This window comes from Triticum aestivum, chromosome 5D (assembly GCF_018294505.1).
Source record: "Triticum aestivum cultivar Chinese Spring chromosome 5D, IWGSC CS RefSeq v2.1, whole genome shotgun sequence".
Lineage (NCBI taxonomy): Eukaryota > Viridiplantae > Streptophyta > Magnoliopsida > Poales > Poaceae > Triticum > Triticum aestivum.
In genome coordinates this window covers 439607827-439626688 of record NC_057808.1, presented here as the reverse complement: position 1 = coordinate 439626688, position 18862 = coordinate 439607827, and the positions used below count along the sequence as shown (strand labels likewise).

Below are 18862 nucleotides of genomic sequence, written 5' to 3'. Positions count from 1 at the left end.
GTAAAAGAGTCGGTGCGTTGCAACGGGAGAAAAAATAACACACACTCTTAACTCATGTGTTGCCGCTTATCCTCTTCACCCTCGCTGATGGTGGCCCCAGCGCTCACACGATCATTACGCGTTTGAATGTTGTCAATCCTAAGGCATCTCTCTCCCTCTCCCTCTCCCTCCCCCCTCTCTCTTTCCCCCGCACGTGCTTGCTCGAAACCAGACGAGAAATATTTTGTTTTTCTCCTGCGAGTTTTTTTAGAGGTGTGCATGCGTGGTTATCGATTTTTTCTTTCGTCTCGGTCTGGTTTTAGTGGTTGTTTTTTTGCAATTCGGATCACCACCGGTACGAAAGAAAATAACCATGTGCTATAGACTAAGTCTGCACCGAAAATAATATTTTAAAAATATTTAAGAGGTAAAATAACATCTTATTCAGATTCTAAACATTTTTCTGATCAAATTCATATATAGCATGTTAAAATCGGAGTTACAGTTTAAAATATATGTATAATTTAGAAAAACATTTGTTTTAGATGCATTACAGATTGATTAACCGAAAAATATAGGGGTTTTCTGTTAAAACATAAAAAACAATTCGTTTGATTTAAATAAGAACGGTAGGTTAATTACCTCAAACGTCAGGATTCTTTATTAAAAAAATAGAAAAAACGGTATAGATGTAACCACACAACAACACTTTATCAACATGTATAGATGTAGCCACACAACAACACTTTGCATCTGTGTAGCACAAGTTTGCAAACAAAACACTAGTGTGTGTGTTTCTGCTCAGCCTAGAGAGGAAGCGGACAAATAAACCATGTGCAAAACATGCTTTTTTTCTACTTGTATTCAGTTAGCCCGGCTTACTCAGGCCATGATACAAAGTGTTCAAAATCCATGCAAGTAAACAGGGCCTTCTAGGTGAAAGAAACACCCCCATATCAATTGATCGTGGAAACAGTGAAATACGCTTTCCAAATTGTCATGGCAACAACATGAGTTCACGCCTTCGAACTAGTGTCGCCACGGGCGCACACCTCACGGCTCCACCGGCCAGAATTCCATCCGAAATTTCGCGGCAGCGAGCAAACGCCGCGCGCAAAAGCAATCCATCCAAAACCCGTCCGGTCCCACCTGGCAGCCAGCCACCGACGCGCACTCCCTCCTCGCATCCGCGCACCCCCGCCTCCTCCTCAGAAAAGAAACACACCTCCTCGCCACGTCAGCGATCCGCGCCACCCCTCCTCCCCCCTCCCTGCCATCGATCCCCATCCGACGGACCGCACCCCGCATCACGCGGATCGCGGCCGCTCCCGCCCCCAAACCTGAGGGCTATAAATCCACCTCGCCCCGCACGGCACAACCATCAGCCACCGCAGCTACCACAAAGACAAGTCAACCTCACCGAGGAGAAGGAAGGAGAAGGGAGAAGATGTCGGGCCGCGGCAAGGGAGGCAAGGGACTCGGCAAGGGCGGCGCCAAGCGCCACCGGAAGGTGCTCCGCGACAACATCCAGGGCATCACCAAGCCGGCGATCCGTCGTCTGGCGCGGCGGGGCGGCGTGAAGCGCATCTCGGGTCTCATCTACGAGGAGACCCGCGGCGTGCTCAAGATCTTCCTCGAGAACGTCATCCGTGACGCCGTCACCTACACCGAGCACGCCCGCCGCAAGACCGTCACCGCCATGGACGTCGTCTACGCGCTCAAGCGCCAGGGACGCACCCTCTACGGATTCGGAGGCTAGGCCGCCACCAGATTAGCTAGCCTGTGTCTAGGGTTCGTGGTCGTTGATGTAATCGCAGCATCTCGCTGCTGTTTGCTATCTTCTGTAGAATGGAATTGAATGGAAATTCAACTAGTTTATCCTTGAAATCTGCTGCGTCTGTCAATTCCCCATTCTCTGGCTCTCAGATTTTCTGTGCTCAAATCGGTTGTTGGTTTTGGTGCCCGCAATTCGAACCATCCCTTCAAATTGTTCGTCTCTGGACTGTGAAATGCCCACCTCAATCTTATCCCAATTCCAAATCCGTCGACTATACTTGCAGGCACCGATCCACCTCCGTTGCAGAACGGATAGTGCTTCGGCATCGGCACAGCGGCGGCAGAGGTATGAGCCCCCCATACCTGTTCCCGTTCAGCAATTTCGTCGAGCACCTGAGGTAAGTTGTGTTTTCCTGGTCGCCTCGTCTTTTCAAGGCATTAATGTTCCATGCCTCTGCTTCTGAAGCAGGTCTCGTTGCCGGTGAGAACAGAGTAGGAGGCAGGTGATCGTGCTGGAGCCTTGGAATCTGCTTTTGCCGCTCCCGCGAGCGATCTCTTGGTACCCGTCTGATTTACCTGCCTCTGTTGTCTTCCCAAATTTTCTCCTGATCAGTGGCTTTCATGGCTTACCACATGAAAAATCTGTTCCTCTGATATAATTAGAAGTTTCTTTAACTGTAATTAGAACTTACGAGTCATGAGACACGAGTAGCTGGCCCTGACCATTGAATTGTGATGGGATGGAGCTGATTCTTTGGCCGAAAGTGGATTTTGACTACCTGATCCATCTTCCTGAATTACAATAACCAGTGGCCAGGCAAAGGCCATGCCCCAGCTCCAGATCAGATTAGTAGCTAGGGTTCATAGTGCGGCAGGCAGTCTCTTGCTGCTGTTTGCTCTGGTCTGTGCTTCATGTTAGGATGTGCAAGGAGCTGGCTACTGCTTGTTTGCTGGAATGGATTGGATTGGCTTGTAATGAATTTCAGTTGTTTACCTTAAATGCGTATTCTTCATTCCGCTCCCCAATTTCTTCGTCTGCTTTTTGCTGTGGTCTTTGATCATGTTATTGTGTTAGGATGCACAATGGACTGGCTAGTGCTTGTTCGCTCGAATGGATTGGATTGGGTTGTAGTGATTGTCAGGCTCTGTTGATCTACATCTGTGTATTCTTCCATCCGTTCCCCAAACCAACAATGTTCACGTCAGGATACGATTCAAACTGTCTTTGCATTTTGGTAATCTTAGGAGTCGAATTCTCACGGTGACTACTTGCAGAAAGCACAGTTCAGGTCACAATGCCTTACGGTTTTGGAAGGCAACCGAGGGGGGGGGGGGGGGGGGGGGGGGCGATGCTTCTCAAAAGTTGTCATGATCAGTTTCTAGGATGTCTGTTCTGATGCGTAACTTTTCTCATTGCTCTACAAACTGTGGGGAGTGGTGTTCTGTATTCAATTTTTTCTTATATATACTGTACGGAGTACTAATATAAGTCAATAGTAATACCCTTCACCCATTTTTTTTCCTAATATCATCTTTACCCTTTTATGTTTTCTTCTCGAAGTTCGTGAGTTAGCCTTTGCTTTTATCTTCTATGGACTCCATTATGGTGTCTTGGACTTCTCATACTGTTGCAGGCTTCTCAGTTGGCCAATTTTTCTTTCCTTTCTGCCATGATTTATTAGCGTTTTTAATGATTTACCGAACAAGGTACTATGATCATTTAAAAATAGAACCACTTTATCAGTCACTCCATTGATGTGGTTGAGAACTGTTATTCCTTCACAAAATAAGCAGTGCAAACTTTGGCTCATATTGACCATGGCAGCAGCAAATCGTATGATGATTTGCTGTGTAATTCATTTGGTCTGCATGTGACATGTTCGTCATTTACATCACATATTGGGCTGGACAGCAGACTGTTTACCACTGATTCTTACTATTTTATACCCACATTTTAGCTTCGTCATGATTATTTTGCCATAATAAGATTGGGATGTTGAGATATGAGGTGTGAACTTCTTTATGTAGACTATACTCTATAGCATTTTGATGTCAAGAGCTGGGCTATCCAAATGTCAACATAGGTATGTTGTACTTAACCCAACATCTTTTTATCCTGTCAGCAGAGGAACTAAAATAAAATAAAATGTCCGTAGCACTCTATGACTTCTTTTTATGCTTTGGACCGTTATACAGGGTTTTCTAAATTTCATACAAGATGCAAGTAAAGATACATCAAATGAAATTTACTTGTGATTTTCAGTATATAGTATAGCAAATAAATGTCTAGTTCTCTCTTCTTTCACTGCCTCAGTTTTTGTGTGTGGGAAGGGAACAGTGTACGAATGCTCTAAAATAACTCGAGGGAAGCAACTAGACCCCCCCACCTTGAAAGAGCAAAAAACATCTTAGGAGATGCACTAATTAAAATTTATTACGGTAAACTGTAGAGTTATTTCCTGTAGTTAAGCTAACAACAAAGTGGCTAAAACAAAGACTTGCTTAAATCATCCATAGAGCCCTGAAGGTATTTGCTTTTGTCTCTTCTTTTGCTTTGAATATAATAGTGAAAAATGTGCTCTTGTCTTCAGCAAAGGCCTGCATAATCAGCAGGTCCATATGGCTGGAACCATTCAGCCAGGAATCCTTTCTCTCTGAAATCATTCAAAAGTGGGTTCATGCTTTTGATATACATTACTTCACTAAGATCTTGCAATAGTGCAGAATATATATATATAGTTTTGTATTGAATATTTTTCACTTCGAATGTAGGCTCCATTTAGGGAACTAAGCAGTGTGATTTCTTACTTCCTAACCTCATTATTAGTTCACTTTTCCCCTTATTTTTCCGTGTTACAACTGTTAAGCGGCGGTGCAGTTCTCTAGGAAAAAAATGTTCTCCCTATGCTAGTATTTATTGTCCTCCAAACATGCCAAGCTGAAAAAATTGTCCAACCTGTACCTGTACAGAGGAACTGATGTATCTGATGATCCTGTCACTATATTTCTACACCGGTTTGTTGCGAAGATGTCCCTAAGCTTCTGGTCTCCGCTGAATCCTGTTGCTAGAATTATAATATCACTCTTTATGCGGGATATTCGTTTCTAAGCCCGGGCTCAGATGCTCCCAAAATCAGCACCGCACGCTCACATCTGGATCTGTGCTCCTCGGTGTATTTCACGCTCGTATATCTCCTAAAATAGGCCAACTCTGCCACGCATTGAATGTGACAGCATGTGCACTGTACACGCGGAACAGCTCGGCGAAGCACGGCTCAGCCCTTCTACTACGGGCAAATTTGACAATTTTGACCTGGAAACAAAATAAATTCACAGAATGAACTGGGTGCGAAACTATTTCACACCCGTAAACCTTTTGTGTAGCGCCCGCCACGCCGGCGCCACACCCTACGGTGCAGCGCCTAGCGCTGGGGCGTTGCACCTCTGTCCACCGTGGCAGCCCATGTTGGAAATATGCCCTAGAGGCAATAATAAATTGGTTATTATTATATTTCCTTGTTCATGATAATCGTTTATTATCCATGCTAGAATTGTATTGATAGGAAACTCAGATACATGTGTGGATACATAGACAACACCATGTCCCTAGTAAGCCTCTAGTTGACTAGCTCGTTGATCAATAGATGGTTACGGTTTCCTGACCATGGACATTGGATGTCGTTGATAACGGGATCACATCATTAGGAGAACGATGTGATGGACGAGACCCAATCCTAAGCCTAGCACAAGATCGTGTAGTTCGTTTGCTCAGAGCTTTTCTAATGTCAAGTATCAGTTCCTTAGACCATGAGATTGTGCAACTCCCGGATACCGTAGGAATGCTTTGGGTGTACCAAACGTCACAACGTAACTGGGTGGCTATAAAGGTGCACTACAGGTATCTCCGAAAGTGTCTGTTGGGTTGGCACGAATCGAGACTGGGATTTGTCACTCCGTGTAAACGGAGAGGTATCTCTGGGCCCACTCGGTAGGACATCATCATAATGTGCACAATGTGACCAAGGAGTTGATCACGGGATGATGTGAGTTACGGAACGAGTAAAGAGACTTGCCGGTAACGAGATTGAACAAGGTATAGGGATACCGACGATCGAATCTCGGGCAAGTAACATACCGATAGACAAAGGGAATTGTATACGGGATTGATTGAATCCCCGACATCGTGGTTCATCCGATGAGATCATCGTGGAACATGTGGGAGCCAACATGGGTATCCAGATCCCGCTGTTGGTTATTGACCGGAGAACGTCTCGGTCATGTCTGCATGGTTCCCGAACCCGTAGGGTCTACACACTTAAGGTTCGATGACGCTAGGGTTATAGGGAAAGTATGTACGTGGTTACCGAATGTTGTTCGGAGTCCCGGATGAGATCCCGGACGTCACGAGGAGTTCCGGAATGGTCCGGAGGTAAAGATTTATATATGGGAAGTCCTGTTTTGGTCACCGGAAAAGTTTCGGGTGATATCGGTAATGTACCGGGACCACCGGGAGGGTCCCGGGGGTCCACCAAGTGGGGCCACCAGCCCCAGAAGGCTGCGTGGGCCAAGTGTGGGAGGGGACCAGCCCCAGGTGGGCTGGTGCGCCCCCCACCAAGGCCCAAGGCGCATGGGAGAGTGGGAGGGGGCAAACCCTAGGTCCAGATGGGCCTTAAGGCCCACCCTAGTGGCGCCCCCCTTCTCCTCCCCTTGGCCGCCCCCCTAGATGGGATCTAGGGCTGGCCGCCAGCCCTTGGGGTGGAAACCCTAGAGGGGGCGCAGCCCCCTCCCCCCCCTATATATAGTTGAGGTTTGGGGCTGCCCAAGACACGAGAACGTCTCTCTTTCGGCGCAGCCCTACCCCTCTCCTCCTCTCCCGCGGTGCTTGGCGAAGCCCTGCGGGATTGCCACGCTCCTCCACCACCACCACGCCGTTGTGCTGCTGCTGGACGGAGTCTTCCTCAACCTCTCCCTCTCTCCTTGCTGGATCAAGGCGTGGGAGACGTCACCGGGCTGCACGTGTGTTGAACGCGGAGGCACCGTTCTTCGGTGCTTAGATCGGAATCAACCGCGATCTGAATCGCTACGAGTACGACTCCTTCATCCGCGTTCTTGCAATGCTTCCGCATCGCGATCTACAATGGTATGTAGATGCACTCCCCTTCCCCTCGTTGCTAGATTACTCCATAAATTGATCTTGGTGATGTGTAGAAAATTTTGAAATTCAGCTACGTTCCCCAACAGTGGCATCATGAGCTAGGTCTATGCGTAGTTTCTATGCACGAGTAGAACACAAAGTAGTTGTGGGCGTAGATGTTGCCAATTCTTCTTGCCGCTACTAGTCTTATCTTGTTTCGGCGGCATTGTGAGATGAAGCGGCCCGGACCGACCTTACACGTACGCTTACGTGAGACAGGTTCCACCGACTGACATGCACTAGTTGCATAAGGTGGCTAGCGGGTGTCTGTCTCTCCCACTTTAGTCGGAACGGATTCGATGAAAAGGGTCCTTATGAAGGGTAAATAGAAATTGGCATATCACGTTGTGGTTTTACGTAGGTAAGAAACGTTCTTGCTAGAAACCTATACAAGCCACGTAAAAACTTGCAACAACAATTAGAGGACGTCTAACTTGTTTTTGCAGCATGTGCTATGTGATGTGATATGGCCAGAAGATGTGATGAATGATATATGTGATGTATGAGATTGATCATATTCTTGTAATAGGAATCACGACTTGCATGTCGATGAGTATGACAACCGGCAGGAGCCACAGGAGTTGTCTTTATTTTTTGTATGACCTGCGTGTCATTGAATAATGCCATGTAAATTACTTTACTTTATTGCTAAGCGCGTTAGCCATAGAAGTAGAAGTAATCGTTGGCGTGACAACTTCATGAAGACACAATAATGGAGATCATGATGATGGAGATCATGGTGTCATGCCGGTGACAAAGATGATCATGGTGCCCCGAAGATGGAGATCAAAGGAGCAAAATGATATTGGCCATATCATGTCACTATTTGATTGCATGTGATGTTTATCATGTTATGCATCTTATTTGCTTAGAACGACAGTAGCATAAATAAGATGATCCCTCACTAAAAATTTCAAGAGACGTGTTCCCCCTAACTGTGCACCGTTGCGAAGGTTCGTTGTTTCGAAGCACCACGTGATGATCGGGTGTGATAGATTCTAACGTTCGAATACAACGGGTGTTTACGAGCCTAGCATGTACAGACATGGCCTCGGAACACATGCGAAACACTTAGGTTGACTTGACGAGCCTAGCATGTACAGACATGGCCTCGGAACACAAGAGACCGAAAGGTCGAGCATGAGTCGTATAGAAGATACGATCAACATAGAGATGTTCACTGATGATGACTAGTCCGTCTCACGTGATGATCGGACACGGCCTAGTTTGACTCGGATCATGTATCACTTAGATGACTAGAGGGATGTCTATCTGAGTGGGAGTTCAATAATCAGATGAACTTCATTATCATGAACATAGTTAAAAGGTCTTTGCAAATTATGTCATACGCTTTAGTTCTACTGTTTAAGATATGTTCCTAGAGAAAAATTTAGTTGAAAGTTGGTAGTAGCAATTATGCGGACTGGGTCCGTAAACTGAGGATTGTCCTCATTGCTGCACAGAAGGCTTATGTCCTTAATGCACCTCGGTGTGCTGAACCTCAGCGTCGTCTGTAGATGTTGCGAAACATCTGACATACACGTTTTGATGGCTAGGTGATAGTTCTAATGGTTTAGAATTGTGGCACCGGAGACGTTTTTGAAACGTCGCAGAACATGTGAGATGTTCCGAAGACTGAAATTGGGATTTCAGACTAGTGCCCACGTCAAGAGGTATGAGACCTCTGACAAGTTTCTTAAGCCTGCAGACTAAGGGAGAAAAGCTCAATCGTTGAGCGTGTGCTCATATTGTCTGAGTGCCACAATCACTAGAATCGAGTGGGAGTTAATCTTCCAGATGAGATAGTGATGGTTCTCCATAGTCACTGCCACCAAGCTAGTAGAGCTTCGTGATGAACTATAACATATCAGGGATAGTTATGATGATCCTTGAGCTATTCACGATGTTTGACACCGCGAAAGTAGAAATCAAGAAGGAGCATCAATTGTTGATGGTTAGTAAAACCACTAGTTTCTAGAAGGGCAAGGGCAAAAGGGATACTTCATGAAACAGCAAATCGTTTGCTGCTCTAGTGAAGAATCCCAAGGTTGAACCCAAACCCGAGACTAAGTGCTTCTGTAATGAGGGGAATGGTCACTGAAGCAGTACTACCCTAGATACTTGGTAGATGAGAAGGCAGGAAAGGTCGACAGAAGTATATTGGATATACGTTATATGAATGTGTACTTTACTAGTACACCTAGCAGCACCAGGGTATTAGATACCGGTTCGGTTGCTAAGTGTTAGTAACTCGAAATAAAAGCCGCAGAATAAACGGAGACTAGCTAAAGGTGAGATGACGATATGTGTTGGAAGTGTTTCCAAGGTTGATGTGATCAAGCATCGCATGCTCCCTCTGCCATCGAGATTTGGTGTTTGCGTTGAGCATGATTGGATTTTGTTTATCGCAATACGGTTATTCATTTAAGGAGAATAATGGTTACTCTGTTTATTTGAATAATACCTTCAATGGTCTTGCACCTAAAATGAATCTCGATCGTAGTGATACACATGTTCGTGCCAAAAGATATAAAATAGTAATGATAGTTCCACATACTTGTGGCACTGCCATTTGAGTCATATTGCTATAGAACGCATGAAGAAGCTCCATGTAGATGGATCTTTGGACTCAGTCGTTTTTGAAAAGATTGAGACATGCGAACCATGTCTATTGGTATATATGCATGAAGAAACTCCATGCAGATGGATCGTTTGGACTCACTTGATTTTGAATCACTTGAGACACGCAAATCATACCACATGGGCAAGATGATTGAAAGTCCTCGTTTTCAGTAAGATGGAACAAGAGAGCAACTTATTGGAAGTAATACATTTTGATGTATGCAGTCCAATGAGTGCTGAGGCATGCAGTGGATATCGTTATGTTCTTACTCCACAGATGATTTGAGTAGATGCTGAGTGTATTTACTTGATGAAACACAAGTCTGAATTATTGAAAGGTTCAAGTAATTTCAGAGTGAAGTTGAAGATCGTCGTGACAAGAGGATAAAATGTCTGTGATATGATCATAGAGATGAGTATCTGAGTTACGAGTTTGGCACACAATTAAGACATTGTGGAAAGTGTTTCACAATTAATACCGCCTGGAACACCATAGTGTGATGGTGTGTCCGGACATCATAGCTGCACCCTATTGGATATGGTGCATACCATGATGTTTCTTATCGAATTACCACTATCGTTTATGGGTTAGGCATTAGAGACAACCGCATTCACTTTAAAAGGGGCACCACGCAATTCCGTTGAGACGACACCGTTTAGAGAAACCTAAGTTGTCGTTTCTTAAAAGTTTGGGGCTGCGACGCTTATGTGAAAAAGTTTCAGGCTGATAAGCTCGAACCCAAAGCGGATAAATGCGTCTTCATAGAATACCCAAAACAGTTGGGTATACCTCCTATTTCAGATCTGGAAGCAAAAGTAATTGCTTCTAGAAACGGGTCCTTTCTCGAGGAAAAGTTTCTCTCGAAAGAATTGAGTGGGAGGATGGTGGAGACTTGATAAGGTTATTGAATCGTCACTTCTACTAGCGTGTAGCAGGGCACAGGAAGTTGTTCCTGTGGCACCTACACCAATTGAAGTGGAAGCTTATGATATTGATCATGAAACTTCGGATCAAGTCACTACCAAACCTCGTAGGACGACAAGGATGCGTGCTACTTCAGAGTGGTACGTGATCCTGTCTTAGATATCATATTGTTAGACAATACTGAACCTACGAGCTATGGAGAAGCGATGGTGGGCCCATATTCCGACAAATGGTTAGAAGCCATGAAATCCGAGATAAATGGATCTTTGAGAAGAAGACGGACGTGGACGGTAATGTTACCGTCTATGAAGCTCGACTTGTAGCAAAGAGTATTTCCACAAGTTCAAGGAGTTGACTACAATGAGATTTTCCCATCCGTAGCGATGCTTAAGTCCATCGGAATCATGTTAGCATTAGCTGCATTTATGAAATCTGGCAGATGGATGTCAAAACAAGTTTCCTTACCAGTTTTCGTAAGGAAAGGTTGTATGTGATACAATCAGAAAGGTTTTGTCGATCCTAAGGATGCTAAAAGGTATGCTAGCTCCAGCGATCCTTCCATGGATTAGAGCAAGCATCTCGGAGTCAGAATATACGCTTTGATGGAGTGATCAAAGTTTTTGGGTTTATACAAAGTTTGTTAGAAACTTGTATTTACAATAAAGTGAGTGGGAGCGCTACAACATTTCTGATAAGTATATGTGAATGACATATTGTTGATCCGAAATGATGTAAAATTTCTGGAAAGCATAAAGGGTTGTTTGAAAGGAGTTTTTCAAAGGAAGACCTGGATAAAGCTGCTTACATATTGGGCATCAAGATCTATAGAGATAGATCAAGACGCCTGATGATACTTTCAAAGAACGCACACCTTGACATGATTTTGAAAGAGTTCAAAATAGATCAGCAAAGAAGGAGTTCTTGGCTGTGTTACAAGGTGTGAGTATTGAGTAAGACTCAAGACCTGACCACAGCAGAAGAGAGAGAAAGGACGAAGGTCGTCCCCTATGCTTCAGACGTAGGCTCTACAGTATGCTATGCTGTGTACCGCACATGAAGTGTGCCTTGCCATGAGTTGGTCAAGGGGTACAATAGTGATCCGGGAATGGATCACATGACAGCGGTCGAACTTATCCTTAGTATCTAGTGGACTAAGGATTTTCTCGATTATGGAGGTGAAAAGGAGTTCGTCGTAAAGGGTTACGTCGATGCGAACTTTGACACTAATCCGGATGACTCTGAGTAGTAAACCGGATTCGTATAGTAGAGCAGTTATTTGAAATGGCTCCAAGTAGCGCGTGGTAGCATCCACAAGATGACATAGATATTCGTAAAGCACACACGGATCTGAAAGGTTCAGACCCGTTGACTAATAACCTCTCTCACAAGCATAACATGATCAAACCAGAACTCATTGAGTGTTAATCACATAGTGATGTGAACTAGATTGTTGACTCTAGTAAACTCTTTGGATGTTGGTCACATGGTGATGTGACCTATGAGTGTTAATCACATGGTGATGTGGACTAGATTATTGACTCTAGTGCAAGTGGGAGACTATTGGAAATATGCCCTAGAGGCAATAATAAATTGGTTATTATTATATTTCCTTGTTCATGATAATCGTTTATTATCCATGCTAGAATTGTATTGATAGGAAACTCAGATACATGTGTGGATACATAGACAACACCATGTCCCTAGTAAGCCTCTAGTTGACTAGCTCGTTGATCAATAGATGGTTACGGTTTCCTGACCATGGACATTGGATGTCGTTGATAACGGGATCACATCATTAGGAGAATGATGTGATGGACAAGACCCAATCCTAAGCCTAGCACAAGATCGTGTAGTTCGTTTGCTCAGAGCTTTTCTAATGTCAAGTATCAGTTCCTTAGACCATGAGATTGTGCAACTCCCGGATACCGTAGGAATGCTTTGGGTGTACCAAACGTCACAACGTAACTGGGTGGCTATAAAGGTGCACTACAGGTATCTCCGAAAGTGTCTGTTGGGTTGGCACGAATCGAGACTGGGATTTGTCACTCCGTGTAAACGGAGAGGTATCTCTGGGCCCACTCGGTAGGACATCATCATAATGTGCACAATGTGACCAAGGAGTTGATCACGGGATGATGTGAGTTACGGAACGAGTAAAGAGACTTGCCGGTAACGAGATTGAACAAGGTATAGGGATACCGACGATCGAATCTCGGGCAAGTAACATACCGATAGACAAAGGGAATTGTATACGGGATTGATTGAATCCCCGACATCGTGGTTCATCCGATGAGATCATCGTGGAACATGTGGGAGCCAACATGGGTATCCAGATCCCGCTGTTGGTTATTGACCGGAGAACGTCTCGGTCATGTCTGCATGGTTCCCGAACCCGTAGGGTCTACACACTTAAGGTTCGATGACGCTAGGGTTATAGGGAAAGTATGTACGTGGTTACCGAATGTTATTCGGATTCCCGGATGAGATCCCGGACGTCACGAGGAGTTCCGGAATGGTCCGGAGGTAAAGATTTATATATGGGAAGTCCTGTTTTGGTCACCGGAAAAGTTTCGGGTGATATCGGTAATGTACCGGGACCACCGGGAGGGTCCCGGGGGTCCACCAAGTGGGGCCACCAGCCCCAGAAGGCTGCGTGGGCCAAGTGTGGGAGGGTACCAGCCCCAGGTGGGCTGGTGCGCCCCCCCACCAAGGCCCAAGGCGCATGGGAGAGTGGGAGGGGGCAAACCCTAGGTCCAGATGGGCCTTAAGGCCCACCCTAGTGGCGCCCCCCTTCTCCTCCCCTTGGCCGCCCCCCTAGATGGGATCTAGGGCTGGCCGCCAGCCCTTGGGGTGGGAAACCCTAGAGGGGGCGCAGCCCCCTCCCCCCCTATATATAGTTGAGGTTTGGGGCTGCCCAAGACACGAGAACGTCTCTCTTTCGGCGCAGCCCTACCCCTCTCCTCCTCTCCCGCGGTGCTTGGCGAAGCCCTGCGGGATTGCCACGCTCCTCCACCACCACCACGCCGTCGTGCTGCTGCTGGACGGAGTCTTCCTCAACCTCTCCCTCTCTCCTTGCTGGATCAAGGCATGGGAGACGTCACCGGGCTGCACGTGTGTTGAACGCGGAGGCACCGTTCTTCGGTGCTTAGATCGGAATCAACCGCGATCTGAATCGCTACGAGTACGACTCCTTCATCCGCGTTCTTGCAACGCTTCCGCATCGCGATCTACAATGGTATGTAGATGCACTCCCCTTCCCCTCGTTGCTAGATTACTCCATAGATTGATCTTGGTGATGCGTAGAAAATTTTGAATTTCAGCTACGTTCCCCAACAGCCCATGGGCCCGCACCCAGCAGTGCAACGCCTCCGAGCTAGGCGCCGCACATGTAATGTGCAGCGCCTAGCGGCTAGGCGCTGCACTGTGACTTATCTGCAACCGCGCCAGCCCTCTCCTCCCCCACCCACCCCATTGCCAGTTACAGAACAAACAGGGCGGCGGCCCTCTCCACTCCCCCTCTCAATCCCCTCTCCCAAATCCTTCCGATCCGACGATTTGGTCCGTGCATTTCTTCACCAATCCATCGTAGAAGGTACTCTCCTCCGATCCCCTTCTTTCTATCCATAGAAAATATTATATCTTGAAGATTTGGGGAACCCTTGTTTGAATCTTGCATGTATTAGATTTGGGGAACTTTTGTTTGAATCTTGCATATATTAGATTTGGGGAACCCTTGTTAGATTAGAATGTGGTTTGGATAGATAGGTTGACATGTTATTTATATAGTTTGGATATATAGATTGACATGTTATTTATATAGTTTGGATATATAGATTGACATGTTATTTCTATGGAAAAGTTATTTGTATGAAGTAGGCCATGTTATACTCGTATTGAGAAAAATGCTTTGGATACATATGCTTTGAATCTTGCATGTAGTAGGCTTACTTTAGTTTTTTTGAATTGAAAAGATAATCGTGTTGACAAGAATGCTTTGTTGAAATTGTTAGGATGGTTTGGCTTCTCGATGATCATTGGGACAAACAACACCGGTCGTACGCTATGTCGGTGCAGCTGCGGGTAGTACTGAAAGTGGCCGGTGTTATGAATTTCGTATGTTTTTTCAAACACAAATGCCCCATATGTAATGTTATGATTTGTTTGTTTGTAGGAGCTTGCACCTCTGAAGCTTCGGTCTCACGGGATCAGCCTTGGAGGGATGCGCTATGATGAGCGGTACACACCGTATGTTAGGGAGGCAGGACTTCTCCCTTTCATTGAGTTGGTCCGCCGGTCGACGCCACCCAACAATGCTGCAGCACTCACCGCGCTTATTGATCATTGGAGGCCGGAGACACACACTTTCCATCTTCGGACCGGGGAGATGACCGTGACGCTGCAGGATATTGCTATGATCACCGGTCTTCCTATCGATGGCAATCCTTTATGTATGAACACCGATTCTGATGGGTGGCGCGCGCAGATGCAAGCCCTTATCGGTATGGTTCCTCCGGAGCCTCGGGAACCAGAAGCAGAAGATAAGAAGAAGGAAAGAGTCGCAGCGGGCGCTACTTTCACGTGGATCACCACCACCACGGCCAGACCACCACCACCACCTCTACCACCACCACGGCCTCTTGTAAGTCCAAGTTGCCGACCTCTTTGTTGCCTAGATCCTCTTTGGCGGACACTTGGTTGGCTAGGCACTTGTTGGCTACCACTTGGTTGCCTTGACACTTGTTGGCTACCACTAGGTTGGCTACCACTTGGTTGGCTTGGCACTTGTTGGCTACCACTAGGTTGGCTACCACTTGGTTGGCTCCCTTGTGTAGCTCCATGTTGGCTTGTGCTTGCATCATTTTTCTTGGACCTTTTCCTTGGTTTCGTACATTTTCTTTTGTTGTAGCCATGACCTTTGCACTCCCCACAACGGGAGCTCTCACGAGGCTCTTGGAATTGGTCGTTGCCCGCTTCGCGGCGCCCACCATGGCCCCATCCGTCCATGTCGCCTCTAAGACGCTTTGTCTTACGTCTACCCCGTTTAACAACCTTCAACTCCGGATCCAGCCATAGTTGAACTCCATGATACTCCGGCCATTGTGATTGGTCAAAGTATGGGTGAAAGCGGGGAGCCCATGTTTTCTTGACCGTCATGATTGAGAACTCCGACTCCCTCACGGTGCGTGGGTGATTGATGTCCACATTCCTAACGCGACCGGCGGCATACAAATGTGAGCATGGGAGATGAAGCAACAATGGCCTCCCGCAAGTGCAATCACATTGTGTTAACGACACCTTGAAAGCCCGACCTCCATGTTGCCGGCCATCGTTTGTGGTTCCTCCTGGCTCTTTCACTTCGTACTTCCACTCTTCGTTGTCATATAATATAGCTTCTTCTGAGTCCGCCTTCCGTGATTGAAATACCAACCATTCATCAACTTTGGGTGGGAACTTGTACTTGTACTTCCGTGGGTTCTCACCCGCTATCTGTGCATCGGTTTCCATCGAGTACTTTACAAAGTACGAATTCATCTTGTCAAATGTGTATTGAACTATTGCCGTCACGGGTAATCCACGTGCACCTTTGAGCACCCTATTGAAGCATTCGGCCATATTGCTTGTCATTTGACCGTATCTCCGGCCATCTTCATCAAAAGCACGTGCCCACTTGTTCCGGTATTGAATGTGCCTATTGAGAAAATCTTGACCCCCGGGATCAAGTTTTTTGTGTGCGAGCAATTTGTTGTACAAAGTGGCGAAGCGCTTATCGGAGAAAGCGAGACAACAATCTTGAAGATCATCGGCCAACTCCTTAAGGCCACATGCCCTATAGAAGTTCGAACAAAAGTGCCTCATGCACCATTGATGGTGCAACGGAGCATGCCCGGGAATGTCAATCTCCACCGCGTTAAGAATTCCTTGATTCCGATCCGATATGACACAAATTTCCCTTTCAGCGGGTAACACCTTCGTCCTCAAAAGATGCAGAAACCACTCCCAGTTGTCATTGTTTTCCACCTCAACCAAAGCAAATGCCAATGGCAACACCCGATTATTGGCATCACTTGCTATCGCAACCAACAAGGTGCCCTTGTATTGTCCGGTCAAGAACGTGCCATCAATTGCGATGACCGGCCTACAATGTTCGAAAGCCCTCACACATTGCTCGAACGCCCAAAAAGCACGACCAAATACTCTGACTTTCCTTTCTTCATGAACCGTTGTTTGGTGCCCATGAGGCTCGACCACATGAACCATGCCCGGGTTTGTCGCGGCCATGGCTAACAACAACCTAGGGATTCGGTTGTATGCTTCCTTCCATGTACCATACAACATCTTAAATGCGGCTTGCTTCGCCTTCCATGCCTTGCCGTATTTCACCTTGTAATGAAAGATGGCTTTCACAAGGTCAATGACATGTTGGACACTCATTGTTGGAAGTGTGGATATTGAGTTGGAGAGCCTGTAAGCGATGAACTCGGACGTGAGTTGTTTGTGGTCTTCGGACACAATCTTGCCATCCACCCTTTTGCCTTGGCACATGTGAGTTGGCACACAACTCACTACATGCCAAGTAGGACCTCCTTTCCATGGTCTTGCACGCACAATCCACGGACAACCGCCACGGCGTCTTGCCACTCCTTGTTGGACCTCCTTTCCACGACCTCTACCACCACCACGGCCTCTTGTAAGTCCAAGTTGGACCTCCTTTTCATCTTCACATGCACATGCAACCGTGTAGCACATTGACGTCCGAGTGCACCACCTTGTGTGGACGATAATGCGTAACCGAGTAGTTGTCGAGCCACATCTTCAAATCCAACAAGCTGTCGAACTTAGAACCTTTAGCAATCCGGTTCTTGTCGCCTACCAAATCACGGTGAGAGCTTGGCCTAACCCCAAGAGCTACACATTGGCCACCATCTACCACGGCTTCATCCGCGAGACTAACATCCTTGAACAATGTAGTCCGATGATCCCGACCAAATACCTTCTCGAAAGCTTCGGCCTCCTTCACCGTGAACCCCTCCGCATCAACTTGTTCATCGGGACCATCGTCATCCGAGTCCGATGCATATGCACGGGAAAAAGGGATGGAATGGTCCATTGTCTCTTGCAAATGATATTTGTCGAGATCACCCACATTGTTGTCATGGAGATCAACTTCATTGTCATCGTCCACATACTCATCATTGTCCTCTTGCAAAGATTCATCTTGGTTGTTTCTACACGGGCTCAATATTGGCCTCACTTCTTGGGTCAAAAGAGGTTCAACAATTTCATCTCGCTTCAAGGGTGGGGGGCTACTAGCAACCAAAGGGGAGGGGTTCCGGTTCAAGTCCAAATGCAAACTTGAATCAACCTTCTTCATTGCAAATAACTCAAGAGCCTTGTCTAGTGATTCGCCACCGTCTCCTTGTATGCAACCCAACGTTGCTCCGAGTTGACACGCATTGTCTTCCAACGGATGTGCATTCCAAAACCAACATTATGCCTTCCCTCCAACTCAATGATATCACTAGGGTCCATCCAATTCAAATCTTTCCTAACTTGTTGCAAGAGCTCCGCATAGCTAGGACTACTATCAAACACCATGTCAAGCTCATCCGGGTCCGGTTCTTTATTGCCTTTCAAAAAGGCGTCTTTGTCCCCATGATGAACAAACACACATGTTCTTCCCATCCCTATAAGCATTCAAAGAACACAAGGTAACATTGCTTCCATTAGTACTAATCCATGGATTAACACGCAATACAAACCCTAATATATATATGAAACAACAACCCTAACCCTAACCATAACCCTAACCCTAACCATAACCATAACCCTAGCCCTAAACCTAACACTAGCACCAACATAAGAACACCCATAAGAATAACCCTAGCATACTAACAAAGCCTAATCATAGAAATTGGCTAACAAACATCTCACATCTCCATGCAAATCTCTAGATCCAAACAAAACTAGGGTTTCCCCAAACTAGCAACAAATGAGCAATGGGAGAACTTTACTTGGATCAAAACAAGGGGATCGGAGATTATTACCTTGAGGGAGGGTTTGACTTCGAAATCCACGGACAAATTCTTCAAATTTGCAAGATTTGGAAGAAGATTTGAGAGGGGGGGGGGGAGAGTGGGAGAGGGTGCAAAGCTCGGGGAGAGAGTGAGAGAGTGTGTGGTGGGGGTGGGGGTGGGGGAGGGGGCCCCAGCCAAGTGGCTGGATAAGTCACAGTGCAGCGCCTAGCCGCTGCACATTACATGTGCGGCGCCTAGCTCGGAGGCGTTGCACTGCTGGGTGCGGGCCCATGGGCTGCCACGCTGGACAGAGGTGCAACGCCCCAGCGCTAGGCGCTGCACCGTAGGGTG

At 46.5% G+C, this 18862-nt stretch overlaps 1 protein-coding gene across 1 annotated transcript; it reads left to right on the top strand.

The window, feature by feature from the left end:
* Positions 1-1352: 1352 nt before the first annotated feature.
* Positions 1353-1866, top strand: LOC123122512 (histone H4). Its single transcript, XM_044542710.1, has one exon. It carries the CDS (start codon positions 1427-1429, stop codon positions 1736-1738), a length of 312 nt encoding a protein of 103 aa, XP_044398645.1. The 5' UTR covers positions 1353-1426; the 3' UTR covers positions 1739-1866.
* Positions 1867-18862: the final 16996 nt, after the last annotated feature.

What these genes read in the sequence shown, in the direction of transcription:
- LOC123122512 (XM_044542710.1), top strand. Translation starts at nt 1,427, where the DNA reads ATGTCGGGCCGCGGCAAGGGAGGCAAGGGACTCGGCAAGGGCGGCGCC.